Source organism: Fundulus heteroclitus, chromosome 1 (assembly GCF_011125445.2).
Source record: "Fundulus heteroclitus isolate FHET01 chromosome 1, MU-UCD_Fhet_4.1, whole genome shotgun sequence".
NCBI classification, from domain to species: domain Eukaryota; kingdom Metazoa; phylum Chordata; class Actinopteri; order Cyprinodontiformes; family Fundulidae; genus Fundulus; species Fundulus heteroclitus.
The window spans coordinates 34,944,512-34,967,016 of record NC_046361.1 but is presented as its reverse complement, the minus strand read 5'-3'; the positions used below and the strand labels follow the sequence as shown (position 1 = coordinate 34,967,016).

Sequence of the window (22,505 nt, the reverse complement as noted above, 5' to 3'; positions counted from 1 at the left end):
TTTGCATGCGGTGTTGAGGCTTTGGGGATTTGGGGATCTCAAGGATTATGGGATTTTGATGATCGCTCTGGAAAAAAAAAGACATTGATACAGAGAAATCCAAAAACAGCTGAGGTACCCACATCAAGATTACAGCGCATTATTTCAGCCCTCAGGGAAAACGACAAAGCCGCAAGTTACAGCTCTGATACAACTCTGTTTGTGAAACAAGTTTAATTTGCATGAGTGTAAAGACTAACAAGCATGTAATGTGGGGTAAAACGTCTATTACACAAAAGTGGTGCATTCCAATTCTGTGAAATGTCTTTGCAGGTTGTGTAAAGTGGACTCTTCTAAAGGTTTTATTTTTATGTTCTCTACAAATGGGAGCGATAATACCGTGTCCAATCTGCACAAACTACTTTTGCTTAAAATGAGAGCTAAAATTACATTTATACCTGCTGCATGTTACTCAAAACCATTCAAACTAATTCAAGAAATCACTTACGTCGTTTAGTAGCTAAGACATTTACTACAAACTATGAATCAAAGAAACCGACATCAAGCACAATACTATGCCTAGTGGTGTGTTGGTCCCACTTTTGCTGCCAAAATATTTGCAAAAGTATCTACTCTCCTTTAAAGGTTTGCTGTCTGGCACCAACGTGTCATAAAACCAGTGCATTATATTGAGGGCATTGACAGTTTTAAAATCCACTGTACATGCTTTTGGTTCCGATTTTATTGGCTTTGTTGTTGTTTTGGAACCAGGATTTTTGACAAGCTATTATAGTTTCAATTATATAACTATTTGAAGCACCATCTGTTGAAAAGTTTTCTGCTCACTCAGCTTTATTGTAAGTGCGTGGGAGCCCGGTACTCCCTGAGAGCACCTTTGTCCACAAAAACAGTATACAGGGTGTTTCTTTGTGTGCTGTAGCATGCAAATTACATTACCTCCCTTGGAATAATAAGTTGCATAACCTCTAAAAAAAATATCATTTTCTAATCCCAGTTATTGTTTTAGAATAGTTCCTTAGTGAACTGCATATATGACGATGACTACCTGAACTTAAATTAGTAAAAAGGTTTTGTTACCTCTGTTGGAGCAGCTTTACATTCTGCTGTTTTTATTTATCTATATTTGTTCTACTTTATCATTTTAATGGGGTCTGCCGTTGAAGTTTGTTTTATTAATGTTAATGATTTTGACTCCCTTTTCGTTGCCAAACCAAATTCTGTGGTGAGCAACAATGAACGTAAACTGCAGTGAATGCTTTTTTACGATCAAATAAACTTTTTTTCCTTGACCCTGTGAAAGATGTGGTTAGTTTGATACTGGTGTCACTAAATAATTTCATTAAGCCCTCATTGTTGGCCACCTTTAAAGGAAAGTTATGCTTAATTTACGGCCCCAAAGCAATTATTTACACCTATGTGACCTTTTTTTAACAATAGGTTCTGCAAAGGTTAACCGGAAATTTAAAAACAGAGGTCAATACACAGAAATGTTTCCTTCAATCGTCATGGCTGATTGGTTTATTTACCGAAATTGTGATTTTGTGTCGCAACCTAATTTGGGTCCTAATCAAACTGCCGGAAAAAGCTCACTCTTCGTGTGCCTCTATTATCTGAGCCTCATCCGTAATGGGATGGAGTATTCCTGCCACAGACAATTCAATTCATCACAGCAAACAGAGAGAACACTCCCTATAATGACTGCGTTACTATGGAAACCAGGTGAGATCTGAAAGAGCTTGATTAAAAAAAAAAAAGGCGCATGATGTAGGTTTCCCTCAGACGTCAAAGCAAACCTTGTTTAAAAGTTTGTGTCAACAGAAATATGTAGAAAGATGTAGAAATGCCAAGTTGCCTACCCATCTGCATGTCGGTGTGTGGATGTGTGTGTGGTAGCTCTAGCGTAAAGTGCGTTGAGTTATCAGTACGACTAGACAAGCGCTTTGTAAATTCAGTCATGCCAGGTCAGTCAGTCATCTTGAGCCGTGCTCCTGCGTGCCCTGTCCTCAGGACACACCAAACATATCTCACCAATCTTCGGTGGCCTATTTAAGCTACGATCTTTCTGTATCATTTGCATGTAATGCACTGAAGCCGCTCGCCTGCTGCTCTGCCGCTTTTCAGCCCCTCCACCACCCCAGCAGCCATCCATGGGGACCTGAGATTAGAGACTGTTTCCTTATTCATGGGGTGCCAAAAAATACTTTTTTGGATGGAAGAGAAACTCATCACGCCATGATATGTTGAGCATCAAACATGGAGACATGAGATCACAGAACCCAATATTTGAGCCAGACACGGTGTGGTGTTAAAAGATTTATTAATAAGGAGTGAACTGAGCCTTGGTGCAGGAGGGGATGCAGAGGGCTGACTGCTGACAGGAACAGGTGACAGGCTGGAATCAGTTATGTAGAGAGATGTGGATCGATGACAGGCAGACAAATCTGCAGGTTAGGCTGAGATCGAGGTCACAGTACAGGTTGGTGTCCAGAAAGCAGAGTAGATGTCCGACAGGGGCTTGGCAAGGCAGGGAGATCCCTAAGATGTGGCCGAATGTCAAACTAGAGATCAGGTAGAGAAACATTGCAAGGCTTTCACAATAATCTGGCGCTGTCTGTATTTATAAACAGAGGAACAGGTGAAGAGGATGAGCTTGATTGCTCACAGGTGCATCAGATGATCTTCATTACTTTGTCTGCATTGACACCATGCAGACAAACAGTCCAGAACTGACAGACGTTGCAAGATGAAAAACTTGTAACATTGTAATTTTGTCGAGAAGGAAAATGTGTGTAGGCTTTCTTTTTCTCCATCAGAAATACCAAAACATTTGGTCTGTCAAATAACAGCTTTTTGTTATTTATTATTTTCTTTGGATTTAGGCCAAAACATTATGCTGTCAAGTTTGTTGGAAACACGATGGTGCGAGCAGCATCAATCAAATCTCCTGACGTCAAATCGACCCCTCCCTGCCTTTTCCAACATACCAGCTGTACCTTGCTAACAGCTGTGATATCCCATGAATTCTTAGCAACTTTATTTAGTCTTATTATTCAGCAGATAAACAACTGAAGACATGAAGGCCATGGCCAACTCATGTAGCGCCACAGATTAGCAAGCTATCAAGACCTGCAGATTTTCAGAAATTTTTTAAGCCCGAACAAAGAGAGGCTAAACCTCCATCTGAGTTATACTACTAAGAGGAAAAGTCCATAATTTTAGATGAAAGTTCAGAATCACAATCCAGCTAAAGTCATTCATTCCAGCGTTGTTCACTAAACCTGACAAACCGCCTCGAAGCCAGTAGTTTACTCCTTTCCTCACAGTGTTTACGACAGGATCTTCACCATGTGGAAATAATAATTTGTTGTTTTTATAGTAAGTAGGCAGTTTTTGAAAGAGAAATGCGTACTTAGACATAAACCCTGTTCTAGTTTCTGCTGGGAGCCAATACAGAGATGCCAGCACCAAAACCACAAGCTGAGCTCAAGACTTCACACTAGTCTGACCATGAGGACACAAAGGCCAAATAAAGATCTATGCACCTGTAAATGACAGGATTGGTCTGATCTCATCACACCCTTTATGTAAAAGTGAAATTAAAGCGTTTTATCAAGAATTATCCAGACATTTTTTAGTCTGTTACAGCGGTGGTTTCTACAGCAGTCTATAGACAATAAAAACGTTTAATTTGCCAGACCAAACCCAATAATTCATATATTTTGTGGTGAGTAGGATGATACTTTTGGTCATGCCACTGTACCATGGTCCTTGCTGAAAGTTAGGTACATATCATTTTTTTCCAAACCAAAATATTTCTGTTCCCTAATGCGCCATTTCCGTCCCTTGAAACCTAAAACCCACCTAAGAAGCTTTATGGTTACAGTGATTCATCCTCAGTAAAACCGATGGTGACTGTTTCTCTTTTTGATTGACTGTAGGATGGAGATAAACCCCTCCACCATGGCATGGGTGTGATCATTAATAGAGTGCTAAACCCTGAGGTGGGTCTAGGCTCGTGCTGTCGGGGGAAATTTGGTCCGGAGGTGTTATTATGTTCACACAGCTCTGCTTCATTACCCGTCTGTCTAGGGAGGAAGAACAATGGCTTCTGCACCATTATCCGTTTCTCCAACACTCACACCAGTTGTCTGTTTCTGACTCACTGCATCATTAGCTGTCTACATTTAGTTCGTCTCATCTCCACAACACGGCGACACAGTCGGAAGGTAGAAAGGATGAAGAAATTAGCAGCGTTCTAGCTCCACTGCCTCTATTTTTACGTTCATTACGGCACAAAAGCCTCACTGTAACTTATCCACACAACATCTGGAGCCCTCATTACACCTTTTGTGATTAGATTTACCTGCTGTGATTACGAACACGCATTTATCACATGTATGAAACTTTACATGGATTTTAACATCTTTTTCTCACGTTGACAGGATTTGAAGTAGCGACAAGGACTTCTTTGATATGCATTTTTTCATCAGGATCATAACTAAACATAAAGCTCCAGTTTTGTTCAGAAACCCTGCTGTTCAAGCACTAAGTTTTGGGCAGAAAAGGCATTAAAGTTGAGCTAAAAGGGCGTACCAAACGCAGATAAGGTTCCGGAGACAGGTGGGTTGTTATTTATCAAAATTTAACTCAACCTAAGGTCCAAGAAAACAGAAACCCAAACATGAGGCACAGACCAGAACCAGAATAGTCATTAGTGACCCCAAGTAACTATGAAGAGGGTCAGAATCAAAATCAGAATCAGACATACTATAATAATCCTAGGGATATTTACAGGGTCTGACAAGAAATGACTGAAACTAGAATGAGGTGTGTGGAAAGAGTTTTAAGTTGAAGTAGAAAATATGAGGTCATGGTCTAGAAGCAAACTATCGATATAGAAGAAGAAACTAGTTTCTACAAACAGGTGGAAAAGTTACTGAAAGCAAACCAGGAGCTCAAGTACTGGGGAGTGATTCCTCGGTGTGGAAAACTACAGCAACAATTAAACATGGTTCAAAAATAATTCACTAAAAAACTATAAACCAAACACAAATGAAACACAGCAATATATTTTACTATAATAGAAATATCAAAGGACACAAAACTCAAAATCTCAAATCAAAACCCAGATCTTACAGATCATGAAAAGGCTCAATTTCAGCCATTTTTTAAATGATGTCTTCAGGAAATGTCTACAAGTCAAAATTTACCTACATCTACAATCAGAGCAATTATTCTGTGTAAAACAACTCGGACTGTGTCAGCAAGGCTGGATAAAGGCCCAAGTTCAGTTGGAAGGGAAAAAGAAGTCCCAAAGTTCAGGGTTTTTGTGGTTGAGATTATGCTGCAGCAATAAAAATGAAAAAAATGTAAAGCTTTTTAGACATCTTAACGAGGGGTGAAAGCAAATGTCGATGACATTATAGCACAGCTAAAAACACAAAGTACAATATAGGACAAAACATTATTTTGCAAAGTATACGTATTCTTCTGAACAAACTATAAAAATGTATACTTTAAGAGTAAAAACATATTCCAAATTTTTATTTCTTCTATTTTTTTCTCCTTCTTCCTGAGCTGACGGATATCCATGTCAGCGTCTATTTACTGTCAAGCTCAGGAAATGTTTGGGGATTTAAAACTACTCTGAATGCTGTTAAATCTCTGCTTCAGGCCCTGACCAATTCTCAATCCGAGTTTTTACACAAACAACACCTTTTTTTCCACGCATCGTCAAGAATGGTTCTACGTGTTGGAGTAGAAACGATGAAGCTATAAAAGTAGCTCTTCCTTTTTCAAAACACTTTAACTTAGTTTGCCTTTAAAATCGGATCTCCACCCGTTTATCATATATCAGTCCTGCTTACTCACATCTGATGTTATTTACTGTAGGCCAAAGCAGTTTAAACATGACCCTATATTAAATGTTTTGTCCATCATGAACATTGAACAGTGGTGCATAATTTAGCCTTTTCATAACGACCCTTACATGGATATGTTGCACCACCTTCCTTCTCCAAATACATCAGAGTTTTGGAGTAAAAACAGCTGCAGAGGTTTCTACATCATCACTGGCAGGACCAAAGTTTGCACAGCATCAGGCAGATGTTGAAGAGCGGGTGGGAAGCCGTGAGCGGGAGTTTTCCCTTTCGGCTGGAATGGAAAACCACCGGTCTGGCAAGAGATCAGTGGTTCATCATCACAGCACGTGTTAAGCTGCGGTGACACTAAGAAGAGATTAAAAAATTCACTGTGTGAGTGGGTAATCCAATGAGACAATCCTGTGAACCTGCGTTTAGTGGTTACCCCCCAATGAATGTGTTTGCAACAAATGGATTTGAATATCTTTGAGGATGGCCACAATGATTGTGTGCTAATGAGCGGATCTCTGATAGAAAAAAAAAATATCCGTGAAGGACATATGGTTAATAAACACAGTCACTCGTTCATCAGTCACAAATGAGATATGCAAAAAAAATGTACATTGCATTTGATTTTCTAGTAGAAAATAGATTAAATTAGCATGTTGTGAAGGTGCTGCTGTTTCCATCAGCGGGTCATGATGGCCAAAACAGCTGATAATCTCAGCTTGATTCACTTGAAACTTCAACTTGAAAACTACCAAAAAGGCCTATATTTCCTTGTGTGGCACACACATCTATTGATCAAAGTAGAGCCTACACCTTGTGCAATTCTACATTTTTTATTGTGGCGGGCGACAGAACAGTTTTTTTTTTGGCGTGCTAAGCAGATCTACCCTGGGGTGTCTGGCAACAAATCCTTTGGATGTGGGAGGGTGCCTTGCAGATGTTTCCTCAGACTGGGATTTGTTTTTTCAGTCTATGGGGGGGGAAACGGGGAGGGGGGCATAAAAGTATCCAAGCCAGCATTACTGGGCACGTTCTGAAGGTGTGTTGTCCAGCTGGAGCAAATCTGAGGCTGTTGGGGAGGTCTGATTCTGGGGATGGACATGCTTCGCCAAAAACAATCAACAACTCGTTACTTTTGGGCCAAGAGGGTGCATGGTACTAGTGTTAATATACAGGGGAAATATAAAAAAAATATAAAGTGCTTGGCAAAATTATTTGTACCCTTTTTAAGGTATTTGTCTTATTTCATGATAAAACCAAAAAACGTTATTTTATTCGGATTGTATGACAGCTGGAGATGGGCACCAGCACCCCTCGCGACCCCAATAGTGTTAGAAAATGGATGGATAGATGTATGACACAGACCAACACTATCGTAAATATAAAGTAAAACTGATACATTGCTTTCAGCGTTTCATGTTATGTGCGCTCAGTCGGTCTTGCCACAGACTCTGAACTGGATTTAGGTCATTTCTTTGTGACTGGCCCATTCGATCACATACACATGCTGCCATCTAAACCATCCCGTTGTAGCTGGGGCTTTCTGTGTGCGGTACTCTGCTCCACTCAAGTATTTCATAATCGTGAAAGGTTTTCCTCTTGGATTGCTCTGTATATCGTCACTCCTCAATCATCCCATCAATTTTAACCTGCTTCTCTGCTCCTTCTTAGATTAAAAGTATCTCCACAGCGGGATGCTTCCACCACCATGTTTCACCGTGGATCATATGATCTCATCAAAGTATTTTTTTTTCACGTCTGTTGTGTCATCCGCCCAAACCTAAGATGAGCGGAGGGGTGTATGCAGTTCAGTGCAGCGAGGAATGTTCTGATCTTTAAATTTGGGGAAACCAAACAACGTCTCCACAGACGCATGGCTCAACACAGGAGAGCTACCTCCTCAGGACAAGACTCTGCTGTCCACCTACACCTAAAGGACAAAGGTCACTCTTTTGAGGACCAAAATGTTCACATTTTGGACAATAAGACAGATGGTTTGAAAGGGGTGTGAAGGAAGCCATGTACGTTAAGAGGGAAAAAACAACCTTAAACAGAGGAGGAGGCCTTAGGTTTCAACTCTCAAAAACTTACAACACAGCTATAGGATTAATTCCAGCCAATCATCACATTAACTCTCACCCTCATACGGGTGATCAAAACATTGTTCCTTTAAGCCAAGCCAATAACGACCCTAACGACTCCCTGTTACAGAGGAGTGGACCGGTTTCGGTTCAATCTGCTGTCTTAATAGCTTTAATGACCGCCCATTACTAAAGGGGTGGACCTGTTTCGATTGAATTTGCATGTTATCTAAGCCATTACAAGGCCTTTGTTTGGCAATGGTATAAAGCTTGTTACTCCACATTACTCCAGACTTTTTGAATCGAGAAAGCTTTCTGGAGAGGAAGCAAAACGTCTTCTAGTCCAGTTGTTTTGTTTTTTACTGTTTTTGGAATGACCTTGGGGTATAAATACTTTTGCAAGGGATTGTAGTTTATCTGTGCAATTTTGTTGACTGTAAACCAGTTCCTATCAGGAAGATAAATGTTATAAATAGTCCTATCATCCTATGGAACCTCTGCATCCAAAGATGAATGTGTCAAGGTCAAGGTGCCACGTAAACAATCACAAGCGTATTAGGATCTCATGTCTGGCAGTCTGCTCACACAGCCTCTGTTTTTTTTTTTTGTTTGTTTTTTTTTTTTGCCACAGAGATTTTCCCACTGTGAGGTTCACCCTGAGCTATTGCATGAGAGGAGAAGGACCGGTGAAAAAGACTGTTATTATCACTGTCAGCACTCGAGCTGCAGCATCAAAGTTCAAACTCAGATGCATTCAAATGTGAGCACACACAAATGATCCTTCCCATTAAATGGAACCTGAACTGCCACAGTGTCTGGTGCACAGTTGCATTTCCATGGATCTAGGCAATCATAGCAAACATGCTTGAGAATCGTGTTTGTTCTGTAGCACAATAATCAAGTCGAGGGGTGTTTGTACATCCAGTGCAAACAGGGACTTCTAAAGTTAACGGCGCATCCGCCATGCTTTGATCACGTCAGCTTGAAGACATTTAAACAGTTCATATGTAAACACGCCGAATAGCAGGTGTGACAAAATGCATTAATGGCTCCGCCATGACTGAGGTTCAGGCTATAAATCGGGGTTGGGTTGTTTTTCTGGTTGTGTCTGTCATACACCGTTCAGTGTCTGGCAGGATATGTGTCAACCACGTCTCCGCAGCAGAAAACCAGTAAAACTAGGAGGAATTACATGCTCAAATAGAATTCCCAACCCGTCAACACATTTTTGTAGTGAAAGACTGAGACGTACGGCAGCGTGTCTGAGAGCACAGCCTGGGATCAGCTTCGATTTGCTGTGACCAAAGGATGAAGACTGCGAGCGACAGTCCAGTCCGGATGAAGCTTTGTGGAGAGCAGTGTGAAATTCCACATGACATGTGGAGGACAGGGCCGCGGATAGCTGAGAAATCCTCCTCAGGGATAAATCCCTGAGACTTGAAATCCGGCCCGTTGCATGGCTAAGCCAAAAAGTTTCCTTAAAGGACTTTCCAATTAGCTCAAATTCTGCACACTCAATCCCATAAATTTAGGCATATTGAGATGGAAAAAAATTAAAAAGTAGCTTACTGTCAAATTAGATGAGTTACTTCTTTAAATCCATTAAAATGATGTCCTTACGTATCTTCACTCTAAAGCTTTGTACTTTCACATCACTTCTTTTATCTAGCACCTTAGGATTTTTTCTAAATGTATTTATGCAAATGAATTGCTATTCATCTGTGGAAATATGCACTTATCCTTTTTTGCACTTATCCAGTTTATTTACACAAGCATATAACAACCATATATAATTATTAAAAAATAAGTTAAAATCCTTTTACATTTTGTCTATTCATTTCAGTCACAGCATTTATGCTTCCATCTCAGTTCAATAACAAAAAAAGTTCAGTTCTATCCAATCATAAAGAAAAGTTTTCAACCAAAGAAAGCCAGTAGATTGAACTTTCTTCAGGGGGTTTCCCCAGAAAGGTGGTTCCAGTGACAAACCAGGGCTGGTGGGTGCCCTTTATCCAGTTTATTTTACAAATAACCAACCTACGTCTCTTCCACAAAATGTTGGATCCACCCTTTGTTGCATTTTTGTACAGGACTGCAGTGTATAGAGACAGTTCGTTTACACTTTGAATTTTCTTTGATCACCAACATATTTTTTTAATGCTATATTACACAACATTGTGAATGCATAGGGTGGTTACTCATTTAAGGGTAGATCAAGGTTTAATTATGTTATAGTTTTCCAAAAAATACCTTTCCTGCAGTCAACCAGAGAAAATGCAATTATTCGCTGTGAGAGCATGCAGACTCCACAGACTGTTTAGGAATAGAGTTGCAAATGCTGTTGTTAGTTTGGCTTAAATGAGCGAAGGTCCGGTCGCCTCCCATTTAAGCCCGTTTGCTGTTGCGATGACCCAGATAACTGAGAATTTGCACAGGCAAACATTAATGACAAAACAAGTGAAATAAATTGAAGTAAATGACTGCCTGCATCCTTCTCAGAGTTCCTGTTTTCATTGCAGCATTAGTAAAAGGGTAAAGGGGTCTGAACAGCGGGGCAGTTGGTGGCATTGTTGCAGGAAAAAAAGTCCTGGGTTGCAATCCCGCTCCAGAGTTTCTCTTTCTGCATGGAGCTTGCATGTTCTCCCTGTGCATGCATGCGTTCTCTCTGGGTACTAAGGCTTTCTCCCACAGGCCAAAAAGTGTTCGGTAAATTCATCTTTCAAAGTAGTACTTATCTGTGAATGAATGCATGCATGGTTGTTTGTCCTGTGCCCCTCGACCCTGCTTGGATAGGCGGATATAGAGAATGAATGGGTGAAGCATAAATAAAAGGGACCTAAGGAATAGCACACGGTGTGTCTGTTTGTTAGTGCTTAATGCTACTATAGCTTTAATTGTCTTAATATTGTGACACAAATCTGCACCAATATTGTGTCGTGTGTTGGTTTAATATTCGGTCAAATTATAGCAGTGCCCATGTGATCCTTACCAATAATCGGCTGTAACCTAAACATGTGATCCAACCTGGAAGAACGTCAGCAGCAGGTTTCTGCTCATGTCAGTGCTCATATTTGAGTTTTGGTGAGAAAAGGTCGAGTCAGAGCCATCCTCTCGTGCCTCTGTGCCGCCTTTCGCTCCCTCTCTGCTGCATTTTGCGACGAGGAGGAGTTCAAGTATCCTCTGGGAGGCCACTAAAACTCTCCCCTGCGTGTAATTGCGGATAAAACAGAGCAATCAAAAATGAACGCTGAAGCAAATTTTTGACAGTGGAGTTTCAATCCCCTGTGAAGAGCGTGTGAAGCAGACACTCCAGAAGCCACAGGTGCTGAGTGTAATGTTTATTTAAAGGAATAAAGGCGGCACTCTTAGGCTGAGTACACTTCCCTGTGGATTTTGTCCTTCGCTCGTTGTGAATCCCTGCAGGGTGCTTGACAGCATTCTTGGTATATGTTCAGCTCCTTGTATGCTGCTCAGGTGAAGGATATTCACAGATTTTGACCGTGACTTCATTTTGTTTCTCATCACTACAATTACCAGAGATTGTTTTTGGTGTTTTTTTTAGCATGCTGGTTATTTTAACGCTGAATTTGTTTGTTTTTGTTAATGATGTACTGCGTTTGAAATATCACATCTACAGCCAATAACAACTCAAAGAACACTGCTGTAGCTGGAAAATAAGAGCAGGCTTGGATTTAAACTGTTTACATTGCTTATCCCTTGGCTGATCTGACTAATGGTGGGTTGTTTTAAATATTTATGAGGCACGCCTCGCTCTGTACTTACACAAAGCTATCAGTGTCATGTAGAACGCACCGATGCAGCAGCAGACCGTGTCAGAAACCATGTTCTAATAGACTCTCTTTCTTTCTCTGTGTCCTCTCTCACCCTTGTAATCACCATCTGTTTGTCCATATTGTGCGATGCACCGCTCCTGGTCCCCGCGGCTCGCCACCAGACGCTTCCTTTGGCCTCGTGCTCGCCGTGTTTCTTGTTTGCGGCCTCGCTCTGCTGGGCCTCCTCACGTTAGTCTCCTGGAAGCTCTGCTGGGTGCCTTGGCGGAGCAAGGCCCAGTTCCCGAGCCCGTCTCTCAGCCTGGCCTGTGGCCCGCAGCACTGCCCGCGACAGCCGTCCACCCCCCCGCCGCCCAGTCCCCAGCAGCCAGTGGTCACCATGGCGACGGAGAAGGTGAAAGACCCCGCGGGCTCCATGGGCTTCCTGGAGGCGGCCGTGAAGATAAGCCGCACTTCCCCCGACATCCCCGCCGACGTGCAGCTCTCCATGAGGGAGCACTTCCTGCGTCGCACGCAGCGCATGCAGAGACAGACCACTGAGCCGGCCTCCTCCACACGGTTGGTCACACACGCGCACGGAAACCCCATAACACACGAGGCTGTCAGGTGTGTTTCGTCCACACTGCAAAAAAAGGGAACTATAAACTGAGTGCAATTTTCTTGAGATTAGAGTATTTGCCCTTGATTTGAGCAGGTAATTGAGATTCAATTCAATTCAATTTTATCTATATAGCGCCAATTCATGAAACATGTCATCTCGAGGCACTTTACAAAGTCAAGTTCAATCATGTTATACAGATTGGTCAAAAATTTCCTATATAAGGGAACCAGTTGATTGCATCAAAGTCCCGACAAGCAGCATTCACTCCTGGGGAACCGTAGAGCCTACAGGGAGAGTCGTCTGCATTGTACATGGCTTTGCTGCAATCCCTCATACTGAGCAAGCATGAAGCAACAGTGGGAAGAAAAACTCCCCATTAACGGGAAGGAAAACCTCCAGCAGGACTTAAATTCTATTCTTAATTAAACAGGAAGCCAATGAAGGGAAGCTAAAATTGGAGAAATATGATCCCACTTGTTGAGATGATCTGCCAATGGAATTAGTATTTTACCCTTAAAATAAGATAATTAGATATACTGCACTTGAAATAAGATGAGTTACGTGTAAAAATCCTATTCCGTTGGCAATTGAATTGAATCCAATTTTATTTATATAGCTGCAATTCATGAAACATGTCATCTCAAGGCACTTTCCAAAATCAAATTCAATCAGATTATACAGACTGGGTCAGATTATATACATTGGTCAAAAATAATTCCTATCTAAGGAAACCCAGTGGATTGCATCAAGTCTTGACAAGCAGATCATCCTGTTTATCTGCTGCTCAAGAAAAATGTACTTACTTTTGGTTCCATTTTTGCAGCGCATATGTAAATCTGCTTAGGGACGCATGCTGGTTATGAATGCAGAAGTCACAACATGCACTGTAGACACTCCTTTAAAACCAATATAGAGCATAAATTATGCAAATCAGAAATAACCTCGAGCTGTAACACAGTTTCGCAGAGCAGTCGCCGAATAGCTCCAATATAATGAGAGAATTACATTTTCAAACCGAATTGGTTGTGCGGAGATAAATTTAATATATATAGTGATTGTTGAACACAATTCAGCCACAACTCTCTGTAGGTCATTCTCATAAAGCTGATATGAGTCCTCCAGCTAATTAATGAAACGGAGTGCACAAACATATGTTGCACCAGAAGCACTTTGCTGTGTGTTTGCAGCAGGTTAAGAAGCCAATATCACTTTTTCTTCATTAAGCTTCTTTTACAACGCGTTCCAAGCTTAATAAAACCCTCAGTGAAGATGTGTAAAAAGCCTTAAAATAAATTCAACCTTTTCTGAAGCAACATAAACTCACAATGAAAAATGTGGTTATAATAAAAAAAAATGTAATTTGAGCCTTTTCATGTATTATGAAAGAATGCTGCGGTAAAAAACAAACTATTTATAATAACTAAGATTGGTCAGTGCCTTCTTTGATTCATTGTATTAGGAACTTTAATACCGTGGTTAATACCCACCAATATTAAACATACATTCTTAAAAACACAACACACTGGATAACCTCCAGACACAGTTACACCAACAGCCCAAACTTGACAATTGGCAAAAATCAAGATTATGAACTGTGAGTGATTACCGCTGAAGTAATCACTCACAAGTGTGAAACTTCAAGTTTCCTAACTTCCTGTAGCAAGTAGCTGTGCTGCAGTTCCAGCACAACCTTGTACAGTTTAGCTCAAAATTATTAATATCCCTGGCAGACAAAATGTTTTAATTATTTTTATTCAACCAACAAGTTTGTTTCTGATTGGAAAGAGGACACCCATCACTCAAACGATACAAAAGGCCAACTAAAAAGGAGTATAAATTGTGACGTTTGTGAAAGTGTTTGTGAAAACATTTATGAAATCGTGAAATGAAAATTTGTATAAAGCAGGTAATTAGATGCGAACCCTAGGAACTCTCATATGATTGGCTCAGAAACCAGGAAGTAAACACGGGCTGCATCCTGCACCGAAGAAGTTCCGGACCGTACCGCTAGGTTTCAAAGGAGAAGAACGTGACTAAGACATTGTTAATGGAGAGGACCGATTGCTTTTAGGGAATGTTACTGACAACCAGGCAGATGAAAATGATTTAGGTTAATTTTACAGTAAATATCTTACTTATTGCTCCTTTAATGGACACATTTTCATTAGGATAAAGGTTGGGTCATTCAACAGGCCTAATGTTTGCCTGCTTTATGCAATAGAAATCTAGTTTCGATTGGTGTTCACAATCTTTGTCCTGTTGGATCATCTGTTTGCCAACCATGATGTAGCAGGTAACTGGAAGAGAAAAATCCTAAATTTAGAGGTAGTCCTTCATATCTACTGGGCCATACACTTGGTTCTATACACCAGAAACAAACCATCACCATGATGTAACCGGCACCATGTTTGACAGTGATCAAAAGTCTCAAAGCTTGCTTGTGACATCAGCAGACATTTTTTCTTGCCACTAGAGTGCTCGATATTTGTCTTGTCTGATCATTAAGCCTTTCTCTAGACATTTGTCTAGACATCTCTAGACATTTGGCTAGTTAGTATTACATTTAAGCTTGCTGTTGTTGAATTCTGAACGAGGGCTTCATCTTGGTCTGCATCATTTCCATGTTGGTGTTAGACTCACTCTGCTGTGGACAGTTCAGGAATCTTCCAGTTTATGAAGGGTTTGGTAGCTCCTGAGTGGTCTGATGCAAAATTCTGATCTGAAAGGGTGTCTTTTCAATAGCTGAAGGTGGAAAAAACGTGAACTGAATTACTGAAATAAATGAACCTTTCAAATTGAATCTAATTTATTGAATATGACTGCGGTTTGACACAGACTGCTGATGTTTTAAAGCTTTTATTCCCCCCCCCCTACAGCTTAGGAAAACACAGCTTTTAAGATTGAATAATAGAATAATCAGACCAAGGGGGGAAAAAAAGCTACATTTTTCATGCAGAAATGGGGGCTTAATGAAAGTATTTTTTATACCAGCTTAAAGATCGTGTTTTTTTATGTACTTTTAACCTGACAAACAAGCCTCTTAGAAATGCATATTCTAATTTATTGAATACGAGCCTGATTTGATTAAATATACATTCAGTATAAATTCCAAGATGTGCAACAATTTATTTTAAAATTTAGTTAGTTGTTGTAAAATCATGCCACACCCAAACAGAACGATTAAATAATTGAACAATTTCAGAAATAAGACAAAAATAAATGTTGCGTGTATGTAAACTTGTGACAAGCACCTCGTTTCAGACCTTTAAAGCTTAAATCAGGGACCAAACGGACTCCTGTGAAATTGGGACAGAGGTAAAAATAGAAATGAGTGTGTTAACTAACAGCAGCTGTAAGTGCATTTCACGTTGGTGGGAGAAAGTTAATTAAAATGTCTGCTGTATGTGATTGAATCAAAGAAACGTGGTTATACTATGTATAATTGCTCTGTATATTTAGATTTTCTTTCCGTTAGAGATATCCGAGTTGTGAGGCTTGTTAGAGTCTGTTGCTAAGGGTGAAAAACAATCCTCTGCTCTTTGTCAACACAAGTGTGTCTGAGCCGGTTAATTACAAATAAAAAATAAAAAGAAATCCCATGGTAATTCTCTACTCCCTCACTGCAGCTTTTTTTTTAATACAAACTTGATCTACTCTTCTATGTCTCTTCAGGCACAACTCATTCAAACGGCACCTCCCCAGGCAGATGCAGGTGGGCAGTTTAGACCTGGGAAATGACTACATGGTGGACAGGGACGAGAAGCCCACCAGCCTGGGGCGCATCCAACCGGAGCTCTACCAGCAAAAGGCCTCGGAGTCAGAAGACTCCTCCAGGAACGGCGGCGAAAAAAACTGCGGCAGGATTAATTTCTCGCTCAAGTACGACTATGAAAACGAGGCGTTGCTCGTCAATATTCTCAGGGCGGTGGACCTACCGGCCAAGGACCTGTGCGGTACCTCTGACCCTTACGTGAAGGTCTACCTGCTACCCGACCGCAAGAAGTTCCAGACCCGCGTCCACCGGAAGACGCTCAACCCCACGTTCAGTGAGAGCTTCCAGTTTCCCGTGCCTTACGACGAGCTGCCCGTCAGGAAGCTCCACATGAGCGTCTTTGACTTTGACCGATTTTCTCGACACGATATGATCGGGGAAGTGGTGCTGGAGAATTTGTTCGAGCTGTCGGACCTGTCGAGGGAGACGAACATATGGAGGGACATCCAGTACGCTACAAGTGTAAGAATCAGCTTTTTTTTTTTCTGTTTCCTCTTTTTAGATGTTTTCGTCCGTCCTTCAGTGCATTGTATCTTCCCGCTTATCCTCACAGGATCAGATAGGGCCCCAGCAGTTACTGGATGACAGGCGAGGCACATCCTAGACAGGTCCCCAGTCCATCATCAGGCTTCACCTTTTAGATTATATTTTAAATTACTAAAACGGACGCCATGCAGTATTTTATTCATACCCCTTGAATCTTTCCACTCTTTATCATGTACTATCCCAACTTCATTGTCTTAAGATTTCTCAAGTCTTTTGCTGCCTCCATTGGCTTTTTTTTTTTCCAGGACTGACTTTTAATTTAGCTGATTTCATCTTTGAATCCAGCCCGACCAGCTTCACCATCCCTGCTGAAGAAAAGCATCTCCACAGCATGACACAGCCACCATCATTTTTTCACTGCTGGGTTGGTGCACGGGGTGATGTTCTGTGTCAGTTTCTTGGTGGCCAAAAAGTTCAAACAAATTCAGTATTAGCCCCCTTTTCCCTTGAACGGCCCAGGCTTTTAATGTTGCTGAAATGTGACCAACTGTGGAAAATATGGGGGATGTCTAGAATTTATGCAAGGGACACTGCATCTAGAAGGCGGACAAAAACAGTATTTTAATTACTTTATTACGTAGTTTTATTTCTAATAAAAGACTGAAGCATTTTTTCAAAAGAAGAATTGGAATTTAACCAAAGTATAGTTGGTTTAAAAGATCAGAGATTCCCACACATAAATACTCTTCGGTTCCTTCAGTACTATTTTTGTAAATAAGTAAGTAAAGTGTATTTATGAAGCACCGTTCACAGCCAAAGCATTCACAAAGCGCTGTACATAAAACCAATAAAACAACAATCAAAATAAAATTTTTAAAAATGGGATAAAATCACAATTAAAATAAACACTCAACAAAAGGCCTGTTTAAAAAAGAAAGTTTTTAACCACTGCCAAAAAGAGTCCAGAGTCAACTAAACGTCAAAGTTTTTTTTAAATTTTGATGCAGTTGCAGCATTTCTGGTTTAAAAAAAAAAAAGCTAGTTGTCTACGTGTGTGAGGGCAGTTTAGCTCTATAAAAACGACATGTCAAGATGGTATCCTCCTTGCGTGATTGACTTTATTGAATCCAGCATCAAAGTGGGCAGGCCACATTGATGTACTGGTAACCTTTGTATGACCTTCAACCATCGGGGTCATTTGTGTGCCCGTGCGCCAGTGAGTGTATGTGTAGAAATAAAGGAGTTTGAGTTGAGCAGGTGCATTTGAGCGAGTCACCTGGAGGTACACAGTTGTAAGACTGGCCAGAACGCTAAAAGGCCTGAGAAGCACCCAAGAGCAGCAAAGGACGGGTGGACCCGGCTCCAGGAGGCCCCAGCAGCCCCAGGTGGATGGAGACAAGGCATCACCCCAGGGCAGCTATATGCCACACACACACAGAAATGTTGTCAGCTAAGCACTGGAGCAGCAGCCCCCAGGCCAAGGCCAGCCAGACATGACCTCCTTACAGGAGCCCATTGTTCAGGGATGTGTTCCCACACTAACAATACCCCACCAAAGGGGGAAACCACTCCTATAACGTAAATGCAAAATGCTGTGGTGAATGCAGATGTGTATGTCTATAGTGCATTGAAACTGGTGTTGTGGCTGGAGTGTACAAAAACCCACTGCTTGCTGATAGCAGTCTCCCCCAACACAATCCTACAGCCCTTAGTGACTCTAGTGCATTAACATTGAGGTCCAGGACAGGGCCCAGTGTTGCAGAGGGGGTGCTGCATGGGGGTACCCCCATGCTTGCAAGGTCCATCGTCCCACATATAAAGACCCTCCTGATCTGTGGTGTTGCATATGTTAGGAAGGAGGGGAAGGGAGCCAAGGCATCAGCACAAATCCAGTCTTGGGACCAGCTAAGCCAACTGTCCCCCTCCTGTCCTGCCTGTGCCCAAACCAGTACAGTGCTGACCGAGGCCAGGGACACTCCAGAGATCCAAAAAGACACCAGAAGGGATTACACATATAGCAGCCAATCCCCTAGGTGGGTGGGAGTCTGGGAGAACCTGGGCCTGCCCAAAGAAGTGAGCCCACTGCTAGAAACCCTGGACCCAGAGATATGCTAGACCAGCAAGAACCGCAGATACCACAGAGGTTTGATAGGTGCCTCCAGCCTTCAAACTCTTACTGTCCACCTGGACATAACACAAACCGTTCATTTCCCTTTCAATCCCACATCCTTCTCTGTCCCAACCTTGCCCCCACACACGAAGCCCACCAAGCCATAGCCTCCAGCTCATCCACTAGACCAGGAATGCAGGGTAGACATACCCCTCCTAACTCAAAGTTAGCCACCCAAGCCTAAGCCAGAGCTGATCTTAAGTCACAAATGAACCAGGTGCCAAAGCTATTTGTTTCACCATGAAGCCAAAGTCAGCCTTGAGTTTTAAACCAAAGTGAAAAGGGTACATTATCAAATGTATATGCATATTAAAGTTCATTTCTGACAGTAGTTTGGTTTAGTAGTACATCATTCCTTCCTTTCACTTTTTAAGTTCATTTTTACCACCAGTCATTCTAAAGCTGAGCAGAGAAGCACAAGGACACTGAGTTATTGGAGCTATGTTGGGCTTCTTGAATTGGTTACAATAAAAGCTAGTTTACGCTCCATTATCAAGGCTGTTAAGATAAATATAGTACACTTTGTATTTCACTTTACATTTAAAAATACTGCATTTTATCCATCCGTTGCAAACAAGGCTTCTGCTGTTGCATCCTTAAACTTTTCACTGTAGATGTAATACTTTGACAGCATGCCCCAGACTCATGATTGTTGCACATTATTGCAAAAAAGAGACATCTCCCCATCACAAACTGAGCTTTTAAATATTTTTCCCAATTGCCTGATCCTCCTCTCTGCTTGAAATGACATCATTAGTGCTTTGTGACACCGCTCATTTCTTACTACTGAGTTCAACTGAGTGCAACATTCCATGCAATCTATTTTCAGAAATGCAATAAACAGTACCTTTCCAGCTTATTAGCCTCGTGGATGAAGATGTGTTGAAATCCTTTTAGTGCCATAAACTAACACAATATATAGAAAAATACAAACTCTACTTTGAGTACATTTATTCACTGTGGGACGGAAAATTACACAATAACAAATTAATTAATTTTTTTTTTACAAAACTAGGGATACCACACTAATTGATTCCCTGTACAATCCCTCAAAACCAACAGGACATCAAGTTCTGTTTTACATATAATACAGATTTAGGTCTAGAGGCTGCCATGCCTATGGAAGAGGGTTGAAATCTTGTCTAGTGCACAATGTCTGTGTTGGTTATGGTCAATTGTATCATTCTGAAAGTCCCAGTATTGAGCACTGTAGGGTTTAATGGCAAAAGCCTCCAGATTAAATCCTGACATGTCGAAGATATCATGAAAACAGGAATTCTAACAATTCCCGGTGTGTCTGGACTAGAAAAAGGATGCATAGCATCACAGATCCTGGAGTGTTTGTTGCTCAGTCTTATGGTACGTTCGAACCGAACACGTTTTCAGCATCAGGGGAATCTGGTTTATATGCAAAGTCTATGTTGGACATGCCTCTAGGATCGTGGAGAGGTCCTGCGGTGCTTTTAAGCGTCTGAGAGTCCAAGCGGCAGACGCCAGAGTTGCAAAATCAGAACTTTTGGACTCTGCTATGTTACGTAGTGGCGAATTTCCTAACCGTGGTAGGACCATAAAAAGTCGACAACGGAGGACAAATTCATTGTCGCCATTTGTACCCATGCTATTACCACTACAGAGACAGTAAAGGACCTTGCCTGGAGGAGGATTAGTGAGTTATCAAAACATTTAACACGGTAAATATTTTCCCGCATTTGAGGAAAAGAACAGGGTAGCTCCTCCCAACTCACTTCAGACCAGTCTGTCCACACTTTACTGACGTTCTACACCGGCGTCCAAGTTGACAATCAAATCCCGTTTGGTCTGAACGCACCATTTGTGTCATCTGAGCAAAGCACCGGATTCCACTTTATGTCCCAGTAGCATTTAGCAAAATCCGTCTTTACATTTGTAATGGTAGGACTCAACATGCTTTTTGCTGGTGTGCCTCCCAATCAAATGCTAATTTCAAACCTCTTAATTAAAGCTTTTACTGATAATGTGACCGAGTTTAGGGTAGTAGCTATTTTACTGGAGACATTTCCTGACTCAAAGATTATTTCTGAATGTAGGATTTTATTTTTCTATTGATTAATTATGCTCAAAATAGTCCCTCCATGATATAGTGGTGTAAATCTCTGACTTTAATTTAGTTTGAATCCTGATTGCATCAGGAAGGGCTTCCAGTGTGCAACGATACCAATTCTGTGTGATCTAACTTGTAATGATTCGCTGTGGCAACTCCTGAATAGGTAATCACCCAAAAGGACTCTTCCCTCTAGCCTGGCCAGCCAGACTGACTCACGCCGTATACACTGCGTATCAGTATGGTAAGGAGCTGGTAGAGCTTGATTTCAATGGCGAGGACTAACAGGGTTAGCATCATCAGGTTAGCACTAATCGGATAACTACGGGTGTGACACAAAAAACTCCAAGCGACACGCTCTGTTTTTTCAATTTGTAGTCCGTGAAACATGTCATGCAATCGAGCAAACTCTCCAGTGAACAACTTTTGCTGCTTTTGTCTAAAAAAATCAGACGATACACGGTGTACTCACATGCACTTCCTGAATCTTCTGAAGCACCAAGCAAGAAATATTTCCACGTGTATCTTGACTGTTATGGTAGCAGAAAAGCGCTGCTGCATTATGGGTAATTCAGCCGCTCAGAATGACGCATCATAAAGTCCTGATGCCTGCTTGTGATTGGTCCGGTCAGTTTTTGGCCGGAGGGTAATTGTGCCTTACCAGACTGACTTACGCGCCGTGTTATTCAGTCTGGCTAGCCAGGCTACTCTCTCTCTCTCTCTCTCTCTCTCTCTCTTTCTCTCTCTTAAATGTGCTCAAATGAATCGATTGGATTTTTTAAATTTATTTTCCAGCGGATAAAAGCTTTTTTCAGTTCTTTACTTGAGGCACCAATAATAATGGGGGGGCTGTTACACTCATAACTTTTAAAATCAGTTTTGTTACTTCTTAACAATTTTAAGAGGCCATTTTCAAGAATGACATGTTTACTTGTTGTTGGCAGCACATTAGGCGCCTGAGAGCCCTTGTCACTTTATCACCTCCACAGGGTACCATTATCTGACAGCTCCCCTCGCTCCAGTTGTTGAACTTCTTCAGGGGTTGTTCAATAATCTCAACATTATTGCTTTGTGGGCAAAAAAGCAGGCAGCCTTTCTTGGCACACTAACTTAATTGAACCCCCGATTGATTTTCTGACAAAATGCCTTGCTCCCATCAACTCCAAGATAGGTAACGCGAAGAATGCACCCCGATGGTGGGGGTTCAGTTGAAACAAAAAGCAAATGTAATTGCTGCTTGATTTAAAACGGTGTAAGACTTAATGAGTGAAAAATATCTTAAAAGATGGCCAAGTCTGCACTCTTGGAATCGCTGATCAGTTGGAGACATTTACTAATGACCTCAACCTTCAAGACCAGAATTACGGGTGCTGCAGAGGATGGATACAAATTGATTTCAAGGAATTGATTTCAAATTTATTTCAAGCAATTTGTCCCATGTTGTTGTTCAAAACAAAGTATAGAGGTGACTAACAAAGGTCACATTTATTTAATTAATAAAGGCATTACAAGAATAAAATTAAGCAGAATAAAAATGTAAAGGGAACTAATAACTTAGATTTAGCAACTATATATGTTTAAGCCCTCTCTAAAAAAAACATTGATTTAAAACTGTTACAGGATATTCAAGTCTGTATAGTTGTTTTAATATTCA

General features: G+C 41.2%; 1 protein-coding gene across 1 annotated transcript in view; it reads left to right on the top strand.

Moving 5' to 3' along the window:
• syt6a (synaptotagmin VIa) overlaps nucleotides 1-22,505 on the top strand; it is a gene marked incomplete in the record, with an annotated part of 140,035 nt that overhangs the window by 67,831 nt on the left and 49,699 nt on the right. Inside the window, 2 exon segments of the mRNA XM_036141708.1 lie at nucleotides 11,907-12,300; nucleotides 16,016-16,577. Coding sequence (XP_035997601.1) covers nucleotides 11,907-12,300; nucleotides 16,016-16,577 — 956 coding nt within the window.